The 20460-nt window shown below is 47.5% G+C and overlaps 1 protein-coding gene across 1 annotated transcript in view; it reads left to right on the forward strand.

Annotated features, from left to right (window-relative positions):
• Positions 1-299: 299 nt before the first annotated feature.
• JPH2 (junctophilin 2) overlaps positions 300-20460 on the forward strand; it is a 58374-nt gene continuing 38213 nt past the window's right edge. Inside the window, exon 1 of the mRNA XM_070420906.1 lies at positions 300-1510. Coding sequence (XP_070277007.1) covers positions 1132-1510 — 379 coding nt within the window. The 5' untranslated portion in view covers positions 300-1131. The remainder of the gene's footprint in view (positions 1511-20460) is intronic.

The following is a 20460-nucleotide window of genomic DNA, read 5'->3' on the forward strand; positions in this document are numbered from 1 at the left end:
GCTGGTTCCCCCCGGGTTTTCTCAGAGTTCCTGGGTGGGGGGAATTCGGGTTGTGCATGAGCTCTGCACCCAGATCTGCTGCAGCTCCAGACTCCGCTTCTAGACCCTCACTTCTCTGCTTTCAAAAGCATCTGTGAAACCAGGCCCCATTCCTTTCTCTGTAGTCACTAGATTCCTTTTTGGGGGTTGGCAGTGGTGCCGTAGCCCCAGGACCTGTGAGGGCATGTGAGTGGCGGTGGGGCTGAGATTTGCCCTGGGGGGTTCTGAGTGTGCCAGCACAGGGTGTTCTGCTCGTCTCCCTCCCCTCCCTTCCCAGTTCCTCCGCCCGCTCGCTCCCACAGACTCTGGGAACCCTGAGGTGGAAGAGAGCTCTTACCCAGGGGAAGAGGAGCCATCAGATCGCCCCAGCTGCCTACACTTTGTTCTCAGCTTCCCTTCCTCATCCCTCCAGCCACTCCCAGGGTCTGAAGCACCAGCCCCATCTGAAACACCCCTCCCACTTTGAAGGAGGCTGGGCTGGCCAGGGGGTTATTTTGGGAGCAGCTTCTGAGATCCAATGGCCTTGTTAGGGCAACACTGACCTTTCTGTCCGGGAGGAGGGCAGGATTGGACAGGGGCGGGGCAGCCTCGAGGAGATCGACAGCCCCACACACCCCACACCCACGGGTGGAGGAGAAGGGGCCAGCGGGCTGCAGGAATTCAGCCTGGGGGCTGGGACGGTCACCGAGGGGAATTTCCCTCTTTGAGACGGACTGGGGACCCCGCCACCCCACCCTTTCGCTGTGCTTCTTAAAGGGATCACAGCGTTTTTCCTTTGACTCCATGGAAGCCAGACTTGGGATGCTCTGTGGAGGCTCTGAATCTCTCCTTCCTGCTTCCTTCCCAACTGGCAGCCTTCCTCTGGCTGACTGAGAGGGGCCTCCCAGGCATGGCACTGACCAGCCCACCCAGTGCTGACTTGGCTCCTGGGCTCACTCAGCCTCTGGTGGCATCTTGCTTTCCCCCTGCTGGGGTGCGGCGGTGGTGAGTGGGGGGCCCGGCCCTGAGCAAGCTGGGAGCGTGCCGCTGGCACCCCCATCGCCCTCGACCCCCAAGCTGGAGGACAGTCAGGTTGTCGGGGGCTATGATGAGATGAGTGGGGGCCGCTTTGACTTTGACGATGGGGGGGCGTACTGTGGAGGCTGGGAGAATGGAAAGGCCCATGGGCACGGGCTGTGCACAGGCCCCAAGGGCCAGGGCGAGTACTCGGGCTCCTGGAACTTTGGCTTTGAAGTGGCGGGCGTCTACACCTGGCCCAGCGGCAACACCTTCGAGGGATACTGGAGCCAGGGCAAACGGCATGGGCTGGGCATAGAGACCAAGGGACGCTGGCTCTACAAGGGCGAGTGGACACACGGCTTCAAGGGACGCTATGGAACCCGGCAGAGCAGCAGCAGCGGAGCCAAGTATGAGGGCACTTGGAACAACGGCCTGCAGGACGGCTACGGCACTGAGACCTATGCAGACGGAGGTGAGCCCCGCAGCGGGGGTAGGGCCCAGGTGGTGAGGAGCACTGGTGGAGGCGGAGGAGCAAGGGGCACGCCTGACACAGAAGCAGAGGGGCCAGGGAGTTATTTACCGTGTGACTTCAGGCAAACTTCCTCTCCAGGACCCATTCTCTTGTTAGGAAAGGTGAGGCCAATCAAGGCCTATGGAGAGGACTGGCAGGAGTGCTTAGTAAAGGCCTGCCATATAAACACACACCCAACACACATTCATTAAGATGTAACTGCTGCCGTTCACATGCTAGGTTTTCCATCAACTGTGGAATAGACTCTAGCTAGCTTGTGCTCTAGGAGAATTGGGGTCTAGGCTCAACTTTGCCAAGAAAATGATTTTCAAGGAATAGATCATAAAATATTCATTCATTCATCCACCCACCCATCCATGCATACATTCTTTTGTTCAGTGCATATTTCTGTGATACTTCCTATTTGCAAGCCTTGTAAAGGGACATAAAGAGGAATAAGAGATAGCCCAAGGCTTCAAAGATAGGCTTGTAGACAAACCATTATATACAAGTATGTACAGAGTGCTGTGGCAGTAAAGAGAAGGATGCTTTAGAAGAGGGGACATGTGAGTTGGATCTTGATGGGGAAATTGCATTTGTGAGGGCGGGAGGGGGAGAGAGAAAAATAAGTAAAAAGCTCAGACGCAGGAGAGAACTCAGTGGGTTCAGGAAATGGAGAGAAATTTTCTGTGGCAAAACAGCCCTGGGAATTGGCAGAATAGATATCATCACAGTGGAGGGCAGAAAAGATACCCTCCACTGAGGGTAACTTTGAACATATTACTTATCTGAGCCTCAGTTTCCTCATCCATAAAATGGGGTATTTTCAAATAAGTACTCAAAATGTAGTCAGTGGACAGGTAGCATCAGAAATAAATGCAAATTCAGGGGTCCCCCCTAGACCTGCTAAATCTGAATCTGAGGGTCAACCCAGACATCTGTTTTAAGCCCATCCAGCAATTCTTACGCATGTTAAAGCTTAAGGAGTATTGCTTTAAAACAGGGGCTTGCAAACTTTAGAGAGCAGGCCAAGCTGGCCTGCTGCCTGCTTTTTGCAGCCTGGCAGCCGGCAGTAATTTTACATTTTGAAATGTTTGGGGGGAAAAATCAAAAGAATAACACCGTTTGTGAAAATGATATGAAAGTCCCTACATGACATCCTCAATTTTGTCTCTTGGCTCAAAAGCCTAAAAGATTTACTATTCGACGACAGGAAAAGTTTGCTGGCTCCCGCTGTAAGTGTTCATTCAGGGTCCTTCCAGCCCAGGGTCATTCTATGCCTCCCTCACGTGCCCTGTTGGGGAGAGGCTCTGACACAGATAACTCAAAGCTATGGCTCATTGAAAAAAACACATATTTGGCGCCAGAGGACATTGGAGCAGGGGGCAGGAAGGACACAGTCAGCCCAGGGTTTGCTCAAGCTGAGGCCCTTGGGCATGTAGAGAGAGTGGCCCCCGGTGCAGGATGGTCTTTCTGGGCTGCCAGTCGGTGGGTATCTGGCGAGGGTCCACCCTCGAAAGTGTCTGGATGTTAACGAGGTTATATCCCTGGAGTTTCTATGTGTGCCATGGCGGTGGCACAGCACTGGCTGGAACTGGATAGCACTGAGGACAAATTCTGGTACCACACTTCCTAATTCTGTGTACCACACTTCCTAATTCAGTGACCATGAGCTGTTGCTGAACTTCTGCAATTCAGTGCAACGCAATTCACTAGATGTTTGTGCCCAATACTACGCTAAGCACTAGGGACAAGCAGAGAGCAGGCCTCAGTTCCTCTGGCTGTAAGACGGAGATAACCCTGGAGTGCTTGCCAGGTACCAATTCCTGTTGCAAAGTGGTGCACAGTGCATGGGTGTCAAATGTTTCTTCTCTTTCCGCTTGCAAACCAAGGTGTGTGTGATTGGGGCCTGGATGTGAGACAGAGGGACACATATTTTGGGGAAGCTATAGGTTGATCTCCTGATATCTCTAAAGGCGGGGGGGGGGGGCTCATTTATTCATGCAACCAATATTATAGAGCATCATCTATATGCCAGGCACCGTCCTACACGAGTTCCAGGGGTTGGGGCAGTGAACAAAGTCCTCAGGAAGTTTCCTTTCTCATGAAGACAGAAATAAACTGGAAAACACATGTAGTTTCCAGAAGTTGCGAGTGTTATGAGAAAAAAAGCAAAGAAGGAAGAGGGTGATGTTTTGGATAGGGTAGTCTAAGAAGCAGGATGGAGAGTTCTAGAGTGAAGACTTCCCCGCAGCAGGAATGGCCCTTGCAAAGGCCCTGAGGCAGGACTGGGCTTGGGGTGCTTGAGGAACAGCAAGAGCGCCAGAGCGCTGAGCAGGCAGCGGCGGCCCGGAGATGTGGGCATGGGCCAGATCAAGGAGGCTTTGCAGGGGCCTGGGTATTATCCGAGGTGTAGTCAGGTGACCAGAAGACCTGGTCCAGCCTCTTTTCCCAAACGAGAGAACCCCACTTTCAGGCAGCCTAGAAACCTCACAGATCCTCTCTCCCAAGCCACACATGAGGTGCAACTCTCCAAAATTAGATGTGGCCACTGCTTTGGAAAATCTCTTTAATCAACCTGTCATCGGTTCCCCGAGGGTTTGTTAAGGACCTGCCCTTTGCCCCATCTGGGTAGTGCTGGGCGGAATGTGGACAATTAAGATCCTGTGCTGAGGAAGGTTGGGAGTCGGGTAGCCTGGGTTATTACACATCCTGGCTCCATCGCATTCTTTAATCTCTTAGAGCCTTAGTTTCCTCATCCATAAAATGAGTTTATCCTAATCTCTACTAAGACTTCTCATGGGATAAATGGGCACTCAGTAAATGGTAGCTGCTGCCCTGGTTGGTTTTCTTAGTGGTTAGAGTGTCAGCCTGCAGACTGAAGGGTCCACGGGTTTGATTCCTGGTTAAGGGCACATACCTCGGTGGCAGGCTCAATCCCCAGCCCAGACCGGGGTGTGTGGGAGGTAACCAATCAGTGTTTCTCTTTCACATCGATGTTTTTCTCTCTCTTCTCTCTTCTCTCTTCTCTTTCTTTCTCTCTCTCTCTCTCCCTTTCCCTTTCCCTCTCCCTCTCCCTCTCCCTCTCCCTCTCCCTTTCCCTCTTTCTCTCTCCCTCCTCCCTCCCCTCCACTCTCTCTAAAAACAAATCAATGAAAAAAATATCCTCGGGTGAGGAATAAAAAATAAATAAATAAATGGTAGTTGCTATTATTACTATTAACTATCATTAATTCATTCAATAAAAATGTTTTGAGATTTTTATTTAGCCAGCACTACACTACACTGGGTGGTGGGGGTAGAGTAGAGAAATTAACAGAATGAAAAAGGTACCTGCCTTCCAGAGAATCTAACATGAAATTGTACTAAGTGTGTTGGCTACCAGGCAGGGGAGTACCCACGGGGGACTAAGGGAGCCGAGGCAGGCAGCTAACCAGACAGGCATTCAGGGAGGCTTCCTGGAGTAAGTGGCAAGCCAGGCTCCTATGAATGGAGTCAGCCAGGTGACAAGGGTGGAGGACAAGTGCTCCAGGTGGAGAGAAAGGGTACAAAGCCAGGAGGTCCACAACTTGCTGTCCAGCCGGAGACTGAGCTGAAACTTGCATCTTCTCCGAAGTTCTGAGATGTCGTGATCAAAGGGACCATGTGCCCCATTTCCTCCACTCCCCACCTTACCTGGCAGTCAAATGGTATAGGTGCCTGCTGTAAACCGAAGAAAACTGCACTCTTCCAAACTGGAGGTGTCAATCCATTAACAGGTGGCACAGTGGGTCATGACCTGCATTTTTTCTAAGGAAAGAGTAGAATAGAAAACATCACAGTGTTTCATGGAGAATAAGATAAAGTATTGTTTCCTGAAATATTTGTTCAGTTGGAGACATAGTGTGTGTGTATGTATGTGTGAAGTGAATTAGTTATGCAAATAATAATAATAATAAAACCTTGAGAGTATTTGCTTAGGAAGTTTTTAATATTCAGTATTTTTGGAAGTGTCAATGAAGTACTGATGGGGTGGTCATAATAATCTGGCCACTCAGTGTGTATAAATGTCTACGTTTATGTGTGTATTATAATAGCAACTTTATTTCTTACTAAACTTTTGTATTGTGGTCAGAAAGTTTGAAAATCATGATTCTAAAGTGTCTCTCTGGCTGGAGGTGAGCCCTCCAGTTGTCTGGTGGGAAGGGGACGGTGGTACAGGCACAGGGGCTCTGGCCCCCGAAGCCTGCTGTAAGCCTCTTGGTACCCTCCTCCTGCCTATAGCCCTTTACTCCCCTGGCCATGTATAGCCAAACTAAAAATAGCTGCTGACTTACGGTAAAACTCCAAAGCAAGCATAGCCCGGGCCCTCCAGTAGTACACTGCGGGGTGCCTGGCTGTTCCCAGAGACCCACAGACTTCGGGACTAGAAGGGCCTTCAGTGAGCGATGGTTTCTGAGGTTGTGCACCTGGGCCCCAAGCCTTGGCCTCAGAGGCCTATAAGTGCCCTAAAGCTGAGGCGAGATGTATGCAATGCAAGATGTGTGCATACGCGCGTGGACTACCTGTGTTCCTCCGGGAGGTGTTTCCTCAGAAAGCCTCAGATTCTCAAAATAATCTGGTGCTCAAACAGGTTATTAAACAAAGTTCCCCAACTATTGATCTAACTCAATAATCCCCTCGCCCAGAATGTGCAGTGGAAAAACCAGCTTTTCCATGAGGCTATTAATAATAATAGTAATAATAATAATAATAATAGTAATAGTTAACATTTGGGAAGTGTGTACAATGTGCGGGGTGCTGTTCTTGGCATGTGGCACATGTGTTACTTAAACTCTCACAGCAACCTTACGGGGAAGTGCTAAAATCACTCCTATTTTACTTTGCCTTATTTTATGAGAAAAGTTAAAATAATTGGCTTAATTGGCCAGGAAAAGAAAGACTAAGGGATGAGTTATCTTCCGTAGTAGATGAAAGGTTTTAATTTTTTATTTATTTTGTTTTTAGGTAAGACCATTTTGTTGAAAAAACTATATTTTCTCTGTTTCTTGTATTAAAAAATGTATTTTCTAAATTTCCATCCTCCCACCCCTCTTTTTTTGGCAACCATCAGCTTGTTCTCTATATCTATGGGCCTACTTCTGTTTTGTTTTGTTTATTCATTTTTTTAATGTTCCACATATAAGTGAGGTCGTACAGTATTTGTCTTTCTCTGACTTATTCCACTTAATATAATGCTCTTAGGTTCTATCCATGTTGTTGAAAATGGCAAGGTTTCATTCTTTTGGTGGCTGAATAACATCCCATTGTATATATTCACCAATCTTCTTTATCCATCCATTTATTTGTGGATATCTAGGTTGCATCTATATCTTAACTATCACTAATAATGCTGCAATGAACTAGGGGTGCATATTAGTATTATTTTCAAATTAGTATTTCTGTCTTCTTCCTATGAATACCCAGAAGTGGAATTGCTAGAGAATGGCAGCTCTATTTTTAATTTTTTGAGGAATCTCCATAGCGTTTTCTATAGTGACTGCATTCCCCCTATTTTATAGATGAGGAAACTTAGACACAGATTATTTTAAGTATTCTCACTCACAGCCCTCTAGCTAACAAGAGACAGAGGTAGAATTGATAATGCCTGGTAATATTTCATAATATAAGTATTTTAACGAATGACAAATGACTACAGAAAAGAATCAGGACGAGCAGTGCCAAATGAACATGTGGGGCCCCTTCTACCAAATCGGTAAGAACTTCAGATGGCGACAGCAGAGCAGTAAACACGTGCAGGGCCTTCTAAGCTCAGGGCCCCATGCAGCTGCCCAGGAAATATGAGTGAAGCTCAGGCTCTGTGCTAAGTACCTCCCATGCATTATATTATTTAGGCTTCTTAACAACCCTCTCATTGACTACACTAGCAGCTTTGAAATGTTCATGATTGCAACCCACTGTGGGGTACGTACTTCATATTTTGATCCTATGCGCACACACACAAATGTAAAGTGTTCATCACAAGACATCATAAGATCATCCCTTTCTCAATGCAGTACTTGCTATTTTCTTTTACTCAATCCTATTGATAGAGAACTATTATTCTATCTTGCTGAGAGAATTAAATGATGCCCTGATATATGTAAAAGCACTTAAAACAGCGTTTGGCATCTGTTTAGCACTTTTATTATTATTACATGCTGGAAAAATTATATTTATTTGTGTAACTATGACAACTGGGTCAAAAACCCAAGCGTCTATGTTCTAAATATGTTCAATTTTTTTCTCCTCCCCAAAGTGGATAATTTCAACTCATTTTAGCCCAACTGACTCCGGACATAGAAGCTAAATGAATTTGCCAGGATGAAGTCCTAAGCCTGGTGTCACATTATCTGGGCCTGCGATATGTGTTCCTTGAATCAGTGTCCATATTTATTTATTTAATTGCTCCCCAAAGGAATATTTTTTCTATTGATCTATTTGTCCATCTTTATGCCAATATCACGCTGCCTCGGTTACTGGAGCCTCACAGTAAACTTTAAATCAGAGTAAATCCTCCAATTTAGCTCTTCTTGTTCGAGACTGTTTGGGTTATTCTAGGTTAGTTCCATTTCTATTTCCATTATAAAACCAGTTCGTAGAGTTCTATTACAAAGTTTGCTGGGAATTTTATTAAAAATGCATTTGATCTATGCATCAGTTTGGAGAGCATGGTTATCTTGGAGAGCATGGTTATCTTAACAGCAATGAGTCTTCCAGTCCATGGACATGGTATATATCCCTATTTATTCAGGTCTTTAATTCACTCCGCAATGTTTTGCAGTTTTCAGTGTCTTGCATATCTTTTGTTAAATAAAATTAGGTATTTTTTATGATGTAGTAAATGGCATTTTAAATTTCATTTTTCTAGTTGTTCACTGCTAGGTTATAGAAACAATTACTTTTGTATATTGGCTTTGGATCCTTTTACCTTGCTAAATTAATTTCTTCATTCTAATAGGATTTTTTTTGTTTGTTTTTGACTTTCAGATTTAAGAAAAACATCTTTTAATTGAAAATTTCTTGATTGCTATTAAACATCATGTGTAGAAGTCCTAAGAGAGTCTGATAGTACGAAAGGGAGACACATGGTCCTTAAGCACTTGGGGCTTAGAGTAGCCAGATCTGAGTTCAAATCCCAGCTGTGGCACGTCTTAATTCTATGAACCTGGGGACATTGTGTAACCTTTCTGAGCTTCCATTTCCTTTCCCCCGTTAAGGATGTCAAACTCCTTCTCAACATATGATTGAAACAATGAAATGAGATGATACATACGAGAACCTAGCATAATGCTTACCACATAGGAATGCTGAGACATACGTTCTCCTTTCTGTATTTCTGTGTACAATCCAAAGAGGGAACTAATTCAGGACGGCCTGCAAAATTAGCTTTTGACTTTGGAGCAGTTAATAAGCCAAGACTTTGATTCACTTAGTTCTGCCTTGAGTCCTGCCAGTGTAGATGAAATCCATGCCAGGCATGGTTCCATTTCGAATGTAGAATCAGCATAATTTAACCTCATCTTGAAAATCTCATGCCTCAGTTCACAGCCAGGCGTCAGTGTGACAGCCGGCTGAGTTGCAGTCATGCCAGCTCCCTGGCATTATCTGGGACGCCGGGGGGAGCAGAGTGGACCCTCAGCAAGACAGGGAAGTGGGCGTAATTACTCTTTCCCCTCTGTGGCCTTGTTTTCTGTGATGCATGTGTCCAACCGGCCAAGTCCCCCGTCCAAGGCTGGTCTCCTGGGATTTGCTGAGTTTCCAGGGCCTGCTAATTCCATGTCCCCAGCAGCTGTTCCCTGGACCAGCCCTTGCTGAAACACCCTTGCAAAGAATGTGGAGTCTCATTTTCTGAGGGCCCTGGCAGAGGGTGGGGTGTGGGGTGCAGGGCTTTCTTCCTGCCATAGATCAGAGCGTTGTCCTGTTGACTCCTATCCTTCCTAAGCAGGTGAGCAGTTAGGCCTGGTCTCGAGTGCAGCATCCAGGCCCCCTACTCGCTCCTGTGTAACTGAGAGTTGAGGGTCTAGCCCAGGGGTGGGCAAACTTTTTGACTCGAGGGCCACAGTGGGTTCTTAAACTGGACCGAAGGGCCGGAACAAAAGCATGGATGGAGTGTTTGTGTGAACTAATATAAATTCGAAGTAAACATCATTACATAAAAGGGTACGGTCTTTTTCTTTTTAGTTTTATTCATTTCAAACGGGCCAGATCCGGCCCGCGGGCCGTAGTTTGCCCACGGCTGGTCTAGACCTAGCTGACAGAATCCATAGAGCGATCCAGGGGCAGTGAGAACTCGGGCACCCGCTCCTCCTGCCATTCGCGTAGTGAGCACCTTGAGTCTGGAAGTATTCAAGCACATGCTGCTGAGGGCTCAGAGTGGGGGTCACTCACCGAGGCCTGCAGGAAATGCTGTTTGGCGTGCACAATAATTTCTATTCCTTTTATTTTTTAACAACATTAGAATCCTTTATGGATACCATCTTCACAAAGTGATCAAATCTCACAGCATCAATGATAAGACAACCTGACAATATGGCCCTTGATGAAATGTATAGGGAAGGATGCAACATCACCCATATCACATCCCTGCCAGGAAGAGTGGAGTGGGGACAGTTCATGCAGGGACCTGCAGGCCACTGTAAGAATCTGGCTTCTACTCTGAGAAAAGTGGGGCCTCTAAAAGCGACATGATCTGCCTTGGTTTAAAGGGATTCCTTTGGCTACTGTTATCTATACTAATAAAAGGGTAATATGCTAATTAGACCGGGAGGCCTTCCAGGAGACCTTCCGGACAAAGCCATGGTGGCGCAGCCAAGGCAGAGGCGGTAAGGGGTGACCAGACCAGGAGGGAAGGGCAGTTGTGGGTGAGCAGGCCAGCAAGGGGGTGGGGGCAGTTGGAGGCAAGCAGTCCGGCAGGCAGAGTGGTTAGGGGTGATCAGGCAGGCAGGCAGGTGAGCGGTTAGGAGCCAGCAGTCCCAGACTGCAAGAGGGATGTCCTGTGGGATCAGACCTAAACCGGCAGTTGGACATCCCCCGAGGGGTTCCAGATTGGAGAGGGTGCAGGCTGGGCTGAGGGACATCCCCCTGCCCCCGTGCACAAACTTCGTGCACTGGGCCACTAGTGTGTATATATATAAATATACACTGAGTGGCCAGATTATTATGACCACCCCATCAGTACAATGAAGTGAATTAGTTATGCAAATAATAATAATAATAAAACCTTGAGAGTATTTGCTTAGGAAGTTTTCAATATTCAGTATTGGATGTGTCAATGAAGTACTGATGGGGTGGTCATAATAATCTGGCCACTCAGTGTATATATATTTCATAGAGGAAGGGAGAGGGAGAGAGAAAGAAACATCAATGATGAGAGAGAATCATTGATCAGCTGCTGCCTCCTGCACGCTCCACACTGGGGGTTGAGCCCACAACCCAGGCATCTGCCCTGACTGGGAATCGAACCGTGACCTCCTGGTTCATAGGTGGATGCTTACCACTGAGCCATGCCGGCCGGGCTTGGCTACTGTTTTGAGAGACTGTTTGGGAGAGGGGAGGTGGTGCAGGAAGGTGGAGCAGGGAGACCTATTAGTGAGTTTGTGCAATAAAACAGATGAGAAGCAACAGTGGCTTGGACCCCCAACTCATCACAGCAAGGGCAGAGAGAAGTGGTTGAACTCTGGATCTATTGTGGAGGTAGAGCCCATAGGTTTTGCTGATTGGATGGGAAGCAAGAGGAAGAGAAGTCAAGGATGGTTCCATGGCTTTGGCCTGAGCCACAGAAGGGCAGTGTTGCCCTGAACTGAGATGGGATGAGGGTTCGAAGAGGGAAGGTTAGGAGCTCAGTGTTGAACACTGAGGATGGCAGATGCCTCTAAGACATGCCACAGGGACATGAGGGTTGTGGGGAGGGCTGAACACAGGCGCCTGAATGACCACTGGGTGGCCTCCTTCTGAACCAAGACACTCTGCCCTTGATCCCTTTTGCTTCTCCCTTTCACAGACACAATTATTTCTGGTTTCCAAGGCCCACAGGGTTGCTGAGCTGATCCAGTGCCTGGCAAAGGGGCTTCACCCAGGTCACAGGCTTCCAGGCTGTCAGCATCCAGGCGATGTCACCTGGTTAATCCCCTGCTTCTTGTGCAAGCTGTGGGGCGTCATCCAGGGCAGCAGCCTCTGGATTGGGGAGGGGGGGCGCGGGTTGGAGCCCTGCAGGCTACGGGACTTGTCATACACCCCTGCAACCTGACCCTGCTCCTAGAGCTGGTGACATTTGTCATCAGCTCCTCCACATTAGGTCTTTGAGTGGTGATCCTGGGAAATCGGAGACAGAGGCGCTTTGACGGGCGGCAGCATTTGGGAGCCATGGGAAGGGACTTGGTGCCACCCTGCAAGCCAGCTAGAGAGCTCTTGTGGAGGTAGAGCCACAGGTTTTTCTGATCTATTGGATGGGGAGCAAGAGGAGGAGGAGTCAAGGATGGCTTCATGGCTTTGGCCTGAGCCACGGAAGGACAGTGTTGCCATGAACTGAGATGGAATGAGGGTTCGAATAGGGAAGGTCAGGAGCTCAGTGTTGGACACCGATGCCTGTTGGACATGCTAGGCTGTGGGACTGTTACAGGAAAAACAGCTCAGTCTACATGCTCTCCCAAAGGGACCATTCAGCTCACTCACAAACCGTGCCGTGAAGCACAAATCCAGTAAGAAGACCAAGGTGGACCCACCCACACCCTAGAAAGGAATCTGAGACATTTAAAGTGAACAAGGACCATTCAACAAGTGTTTATTGAGTGCCTAGTATGTGCTAGGTAGTGTTCTCATGACAGGGATAGTGGTAGAGTGGGGAACAGCTAACCTTTTAGTCTATTTGTTATTTGTATAGACTTGTAAATGAGAGGGGGAAAAAACAGAAGGATCTAAATTCTTAACAGTGACTACCCCTGGAGAAATATTATTTTTAGTACTCCTCTATTGTTAGAATTTTATGCAAAAAGCATATATGACTTTTCTAATTTTAAAAAGTGCCTTTCCTCCCAACATATAAATGACATTAATATACAGACATTCAAGGTATAAAAAGCATTTGGGGGCTCTTAGCAGCATTCTCTAGAATGTAGGCTCAGATCCCATAAGATTGCCCTTTGTTCTTCTCTCCACTGTGGGATTCAGCTCTTCAAAGCAAGGAAGATGGAAGAACAATCAAGGCAGGAGATCTGTTCTTTAGTCCCAGCTGAGCCTGGCTGGTGGTCTTGGAAAAGTCCCTCTACTTCCCTGTGCCCTAGCTTCATCCTCTGTATAATGAGAGGCTGAACTACACTTACTTCTAAGGGTAAGTGGATTTTCTTTCATATGCAACACCAGCTAACTGACTGTGTCTGCCTGGAGATGTGGTGAGGGGAGACAGCACGACCACATTAGGAGGGTCCAGCATTGAGATCAAGTAGCAACGTCTGTTGTGGACAGAGCCTGGGGAAGAGGTGGCCCGTGTGGCAGATTACGTGTTGCCTTGGACTAGATGGTCTCCAAGGTCCACTTCAGCAGTGACCTTGGGATGAAGACACCCTCACTTACTGCCAAGTCGAGGTTGTGTATGAACACGTTGCCTATTTGCAGATATCAGGAACATGACAGTCTGTATTAGACACGGGTGCCGGCGCCAGGTCCTACCAGCTCATGAGAGCCCACTGTTAAATTTTCAAGACTCTTGCAAGCTGGCTGTTCAACTGTTGGTAGCTTGACTGGCAATGATGGGAATATTTCTATGATGGAAATTGGCTAAGGTTACAAATCAGGGTTGTTTATTTTTCCCAAAGAGCTGTCTTACCAGTGTACCACTGAACATGGTGCTAATATGAAATGCCCTTTTCTCCTTTCCACCCAGATTTAGGGTGTCCAGCCATGCCCAAATCAGTTGCCTTGGATCAGGAACTGTCCTGCTTTTATATTGAAAGTCTCACATTGGAGGAAACAGCTCAGTCTCAGGCAAACTGGGATGACTGGTCACCCTGCAATTCTTTCCCATGAAGCGAAGATAGCCAACATTTCAGAGCCTGAGATATCGCTGGAGGCACTGCTCACAGCCACCTGCAGAGTGGGCTTGCTAGGCTTCCGTTGCCCAGCAGAGAAATGAACAGGGGTTGACTGGGTGCCAGGAGGGCCACACTGTGCCAGGCAAAAGGCACATCACGTGCAAAGCTTTGGAGGTGGGATGGAGTCTGTTGTGTTTAAGAAAAAGCTGGAGCACAGAGACTGAGAAAGAAAGTGGGACAGGTGAGGGTGGAAAGGTGGCAGGGCCCAGGTCATGCGGGCTTCATGGGTCACAGTGAGGAGTGTGACTTCATCCTTATGGTAGATGTTGCAGGACACCCTCAGAGCCCCATCAGGACCAGGGTCCTCATTCCCTCAGCTGCCAATGGCTCAGAGCTGGACACTGCCCTCTGTCAAAGAGCGGTGCCTCACTCTGGGGCAACCCATAGCTAATGACTGGTTGATACCAGAATACAAAGACCCAGCCTTCTTGCTTTGATTTTGGACAACTCTGAAGGGTCAGCTCCAGAGATCCTCATGGGATCAGCTGACGCCTTGGTAGTAACTGTTCAAGTTCTTCCGCTGTTGACTCCTGCTTCCTTCCTTACAGCTGTTTGATCTGAGAGCACTCACCACAGAATCGTCCCCACTCAATCTTAGTCTCAGAATGTGTTTTCTAGGACCCAAGACAATCCTCTCAAGGCGCTGGGAAGCCACTGTAGGGTTTTAAGTGGGGTAACCAGATTAGATCTGCATCTTATAAAGGCGATGAGGCTGGTGGAGTGAAGGGTGGATTGAATTAGGCATCAGGAAAGGCAGGAGACCAGGGAAGATGCTATTGTAGTCAACCAGGGAGGACTGGTGAGGCCTGGGCTAGATGGATATGTGGGAATAAAGAGAAGTGGAGGCGTTAAAGGGATATTCACAATCGGGTCTATCTGTTTCCAAAGCCCAGGCAATTTCCATTATTCTTTGCTGCCCCCAAATATGTCCCAGGCTTGACTTGTCTTTCTGGAATGCCGGGTTCATGGTCTTTTCAAGGTGGATTAGAGCCAAGCTCGGATAGGCCCTCTAACCTCAGGCGGACCTGTATGGGTGACTATGGCATGGCCAGGTATGTTCACCACAATGTACATTCCTGGTTTATCTGGTCTGATTTTTCTGTGCCTGGACAGGGGCCACTAACCCTTGAACTCTCTGGTACGCATCCTCCATTGTAAACCCCAGGTGAAATCTGTTGATGCTTCCATGGTCCTGCCCAGTGATCTTGGGCTCACATCTGAGACAACGTGAGAGGACATGCAGAAGGACCAGGGATGGCTATTAGACGAAATAGGCAAGATGTAGACAGGATAGTTGCCACAGCAAGTAAGAATTGATGAATGTCTGAAGCAATGAGACCGTGGTGGGAGACGGTGGCCTGGGAGGTGTCCTAAGGGAGGTGGCTTTGAAACTGGGCTTTGGCAGATTTGGGAAGACAAAGCTGAAAAGGTAAATGGGGTCGAGGTCAGGAAGACACTGGGCTGTTGGGTAAGGACTTCCATAGGCAGCGGAGACCCCTGGAGAAGAGCTAGTCCTGATTCCTTTCTCTCCATCTCTGTTCAGTTCTCCGGGGACACTGACCTTTGGACCTCACACAGTTTTCTAGAAATAGGCAGGTGTCACTGGCCAGAAGGGGCGGTGTTCTGTGCCCATTCTCTATTTGGAGGCAGAGTCCCTGGTCTGGCCACTTGTCTCTTCTCTGTCTCAAAGCGAACTCTGGATTTCCTAGACTTCCTTTGAGTTTCTGAAACGGCCAGGCTTTCTTTGGAGCTGAGGTTTGACTTGCAAGGGATGTTCTCAGCTTTGCAGTGGTGCAGAGGCGAAAGCACTACCGAGTCCCTTGTCTGCAACCACCACCCACTGCCACACTTACATGATCATGAGCAAGTCATTTAAATTCTTAGTTTCAATGTTTCCAACTCTAGAATCCTAACCCATATCTGTTAGGATGTACAGGGGTGGGCAAAGGTAGGTTTACAGTTGTGAATACACAAAACAGAGTTTATTCTTGTATTATTTTCCATACAAACAACTATAAACCTATTTTTGCCCAACCCTGTACATTTTTTTGGCCTGCAGGCAGCAAAAAACTAACTCTGAAAGACTTAAACCAGCTCTTTCCATAGAAATATAATGTATGTAGGCTACGTATATAATTTTAAATTTTCTAATAGTCAGATTAAAAAAGGTAAAATTAATTTTGATAATATATTTTATTTAATGATATCCAAAATATTATCACTGCTGAATATTATTATTATAATATATAATTATTAGTGAGATATTTGACATTCTTTTTTGTACTAATTCTTTGAAATTCAGTGCTCAGTAAACACATGTGTCTAGTGACTACCATATTGGACAACCCAAAGTTAAACAATAAGGATATTTATAATCTCACATAAACAAGAATCCAGAGGTAGAGGTTAATGGAAGCTCAACAGCATCAACAAGGACTCAGGTTCCTGCCACCTTTTGCTCTGCCACCCGTACAGTGTCACCGTTGTTCTCAGCTACCTCCCCTCATGGCTCCCAAATGGCTGCCACTGCTCTGGGGTCATCTTCACACACAATAACATCCAGCAGCAGAAAAGGGCATGTTTCCCTACATATTTGTCTTTATAAGAACTCTTTCCTGTCTCCCTCTCGCCACCCAACCAGCCGACTTTCCCTCAGGTCTCAATGCCAGATTTCATCGCATGGTCATATCTGATCCAATCGTTGGCAAGGTGGGCAGGCCTGAATGTCTGGTTCAGAGCAATCAGGATTTACCCCTGGATTAGGGACCTTTATCTGGGTCCCATGGAGGAGACCTGGAGCCTGGAACAGAGTGGAGGTTCTATCAGCAAAGAAGGGAGAGTTGCAGCTGGGTAACCCACAGTATCGGCACGATACCCGCTCCCCTGTCCTCCCCAGGTTGAGCTGATGGAGTTTCTCCCTACCTGGCATTCATATGTCATCTACAATGTCCAGTTTCTGTCAGTTTCTTTAGAGTGGAGTGAGAAGTTAAAGGCACTTGCTGAACAATCTCAGTGCAGGAAATGTCTAGATTTTTATAATTTCATTCCCAACCTTTTATAATTATTAATACTGAATTTAAGGGCAATATTTTAGAGACTGTCCTTCATGGACACACAAAAGCATTCAGTTTGTTTTCAGAGAAATAAAACGCTCTTTTTATTTAAAACCATTTTTAAATATTCTAAGCACTTAGGCTTAGATATAACTATTAGTGAACCACATAACTTCCATAATGAGCACAGCTGACTTGGGAACAGTCTTAAATAAACATGCAACTCCACGTGGTTTCAGAAGTGTTAGTTCAGGACTATTAGAACTTGGCCTGCCCGCCAGAACATCGGGGGCTAAGGGCATCAGTTAGCAGGTTTTACAGAAGGAACAGAGCATGTTGGTTAATTGGAGTTAGTGGAGAGGTTTCACAGCTCTACTCCAAGCAGCATATTAGAATCCCTTAAGGTGCTTTTAAAAACTCCAGTATCCACATCAATTAAACCATAACCTCTGGTTTGGCAAGTGTGGTCTTATACTACAGGTATGGCTTCCAGAAACTACTCTGCAATGTGTGTGTGTGTATTTAGGGGATGTGGAGGCAGGTCTCACTGATGAACAAACTCCCAAATTTTCTTCTTCCCAAGGATGGAGGCACGTTGGTCTCCCTCAGTCAGGGGTGTGCCCAAACCAGTGACCGCTGGGCCTTTCAAGGCTCAAGTCTGCTTTCTTACAAACAAGCAGACCAAGGCAGAAAATGGGGGCTGGTCTCATTCCCTCCCTCTGATTTCTCTCTGTCCTCCCTGGGCCCTTTTCATCTTTCCAGTTAATCCTTTCTGGGCCAGCATTTCTAAGCAAAGACTCTGACCTGTCAAAAAGCTGGCCTTTAGTCTTGGCCAGTGTGACTCAGTTGATTGGGCATCGTCCCATGCACCGAAAGGTCACTGGTTCAATTCCCAGTTGGGACACATGCCCAGGTTGCGGGCCGGTAGGGAGCATGCAGGAGACAGCCTATCAATGCTTCACTCTCACATTGTTCCTCTCTCTCCCTCTCCCTTCCCCTCTCTGAAATCAAATAAAAAATTAATAAAAATATTTCTTAAAAAGCTAGCCTTTATTGAGCACTTACTTTGTCCTAGCTGCCTCCTATATAGTTCAATTAATCTTTGATCAACCAACCCTCCATACTCCACTGCTGAGTCCCAGCCCATCACCTCTCTGGACCACTGCTGTGGCTGCCTCACATTTATTTCTGTGCTGGTTGGTTAAATGTAGTCTACCCCTGGCACTAGACTCCAAGCCCCTGAAGGCAGGGACCATGTCAATTTATTTATTGCTGTAGCCCTGGCACCTAGCACCAGGACTGCAGTATCCACAGCAAATAGTTGTTGAATTCAAAGGAATAAATGAAGTAGATCTCATTACCTCCAATTTAGAAGGACAAAACAAGGCTCAGCAGGTTTAAATAAATTATGCCTATTTTAAAACTATTCAGTGTCAGAGTGAAGGTTAAAACTCGGGTCATTCTCCACTAAACCAGACGGGCACTTGTGAGAGAAGGCGATATGCAGGTTTTATTAAGTTTAGGAGCCTGATCTGAGGGACTGGACTGTATGTACCACAGTTATGGCCCTCATTAGCCTTTTATAAGTATCCCTGTAACGCCCAGAGTTTGAGCTGCTGAGCCTCAAGCCCTGAACAAGGGCGGCAGTCACTGCCAATCACTACTGAGCACTTACCAAGTACTGAGTCGCGAGGAAAAGAAGATGTGGTCCCTGCCCCTGAGAGAACATAGGGTAGCAATCAGGAGAGATACAGATGCATCAGGTGTTGACTGAGGGCTTCCTGGGGCCTGGTAACTAACTGTTCTAGATGCTGGGATCATAGCAGGACTACCTAGACAAGGCTCCCTCTCTCTTGGAAGCCGAAGTCTGGTAGGAAAGGCTAAAGGTGAACAAATGATCACAATAAGTATCTAACTGCAACTAGGGAAAGTGCCAAGAAGTACGAATGACACGACACCACGTGGCAGTACTCAGGGAGGGGAGTTCAAGAAATCTTCCTTGGGTGAAGTCACATTTAAGCCAAGGCTTGAAATATCAACAGAGTTGGCCAGGGGAGGAGGGAGGCGAAGAGCACGCCAAGAAGAGGAAGGAAAGCATGTGCAAAGGCCCTGAGGCAGGGAGGTAAGTGTGACTAGAGAGCTGTTCGAGATGAGTCAGGACAGGTGGGCAGCCGCCGCCCATGCCAGGCCATGTAGGCTGCTGAGAACCTTGCTCCTGACCCTGAGGGCAGTGGGAAACCCTGCAGTGTTTACAAGGCCAAGTGAGGGGCCAGCCCTAAGGGGATTAGGAGGCACTTCCTTCCACAGAGGGCCTCTGTCAGCCAGAAAACTGAGCAGGGTCCTCCTTCTCTCCCTCTCCCAATGCGTTCTTCCTGTCCCCCAGAGAGCACGGTCCTGTCTTAGAGAGAGTCAGGCTGCGATGGCCCCAGCACTTGGCTTTTCCAGTCCTTCTCAGAGAGCCGTCACTCCCAGCCTCCCCTGGGTGTCTGTGCCTCTTGACACTTGCTTGTAAGTTTCCTAATATAGCCAGACTGTTTCCTCCTCAACTGGTCACCAAGAGCTGTTCTTCTGTTGCAATCTTAGCTTTTCCTGGGCTTAAAGGGACCATGTCAGCCCATCTCATGCCAAATTTAAGCTAAAGGTAGTAGGGTTGACTTAATTTCACAAACTTGTCCAACCCAGAGATTAGATGTCTTCTCTCTTTCCCCAGTTTACCACCTTCTCTGCTCTATTCTTGTTCACTTTTCCTTCTCCCCACTCCCCCAACCCTTTCTTCTGAGACAACTCAAAGGCACACAGCTAGACATGGATGTGAGTTTTGGTTCTGGTGGGTTAATTAGCTGTGTCATCTTGGGGGAGTCTCATAGGAATCATTAAATACCTCTGCAGCCATTTTCACAGAGCTCTTTTCTGATGGGTAGAGCAGAAAGGAGAGAATAAACAGTTATAGAATGCATGTTGCTCATTATTCATTCACTCATTCAACAAATATTCACCGAGTACCCATTTGGTACTGTTCCGGACACTGAGGACAAAAAAGAATGAGTCCATGTCTCTATGGAACTTACATCGCAGTGTGACTGGTCACTGAAGGGACGGGAGCCCTGATGTCCCTCTTACCTCGGGCTGCTCCTGCCCACTTACAGAGGGGCTGCAAGTACCAGGGTCCCTCTCCAACAAATTAAAGCCGAATTTCTGGTGGTGAGGCCCAGGGGGTCTGTATTTTATTTTCAGAACTTCTAAAGTGGGAGTCAGGATTCAGGATCATGGGCTCAGAGCATGAGCTCTGGGTGTCAGAAGACTTGGGTTTGGATCTACCTTCTTAGCTCTCAGACTACCAACCTCCTCTCCTATAAACCAGCATCATCCTGGGACCCACCTCACAGGACCCTGAGGGGTTTAAGTGAGCTCTTGACACTGTGCATGGTCCTGATGGGGTTCTTCATGGCAAAAGGCGGGGGCGGGGAGGAGAGGGGGCTTGAGCTGGAGCTGCCTGTGCTGGGGGTGACCAGGCAGCGTGGAGTCATGTGGACACGCTGTCCTTCCCCTCCAGAGTCACAGTGCCCCAATTTCTAGAAGCCCTGCAAGTCAACGTTAGGCCAAACCTCAGTGAGCTTCATGGCCAACCATGTCATTGGCCAATAGGGCAGTGGAAGCCTTAAAAAGAGAAGAGAGTTGCTCAATGTCACACAGTGAGATGGAGTTTCTGTACAGGTTCAGACAATCGGTCAGCAAATATTTGTGGAGCACC

This window comes from Myotis yumanensis, unplaced genomic scaffold (assembly GCF_028538775.1).
Source record: "Myotis yumanensis isolate MYYU_CA2020_CCGP unplaced genomic scaffold, mMyoYum1.0.hap1 SCAF_7, whole genome shotgun sequence".
Lineage (NCBI taxonomy): Eukaryota > Metazoa > Chordata > Mammalia > Chiroptera > Vespertilionidae > Myotis > Myotis yumanensis.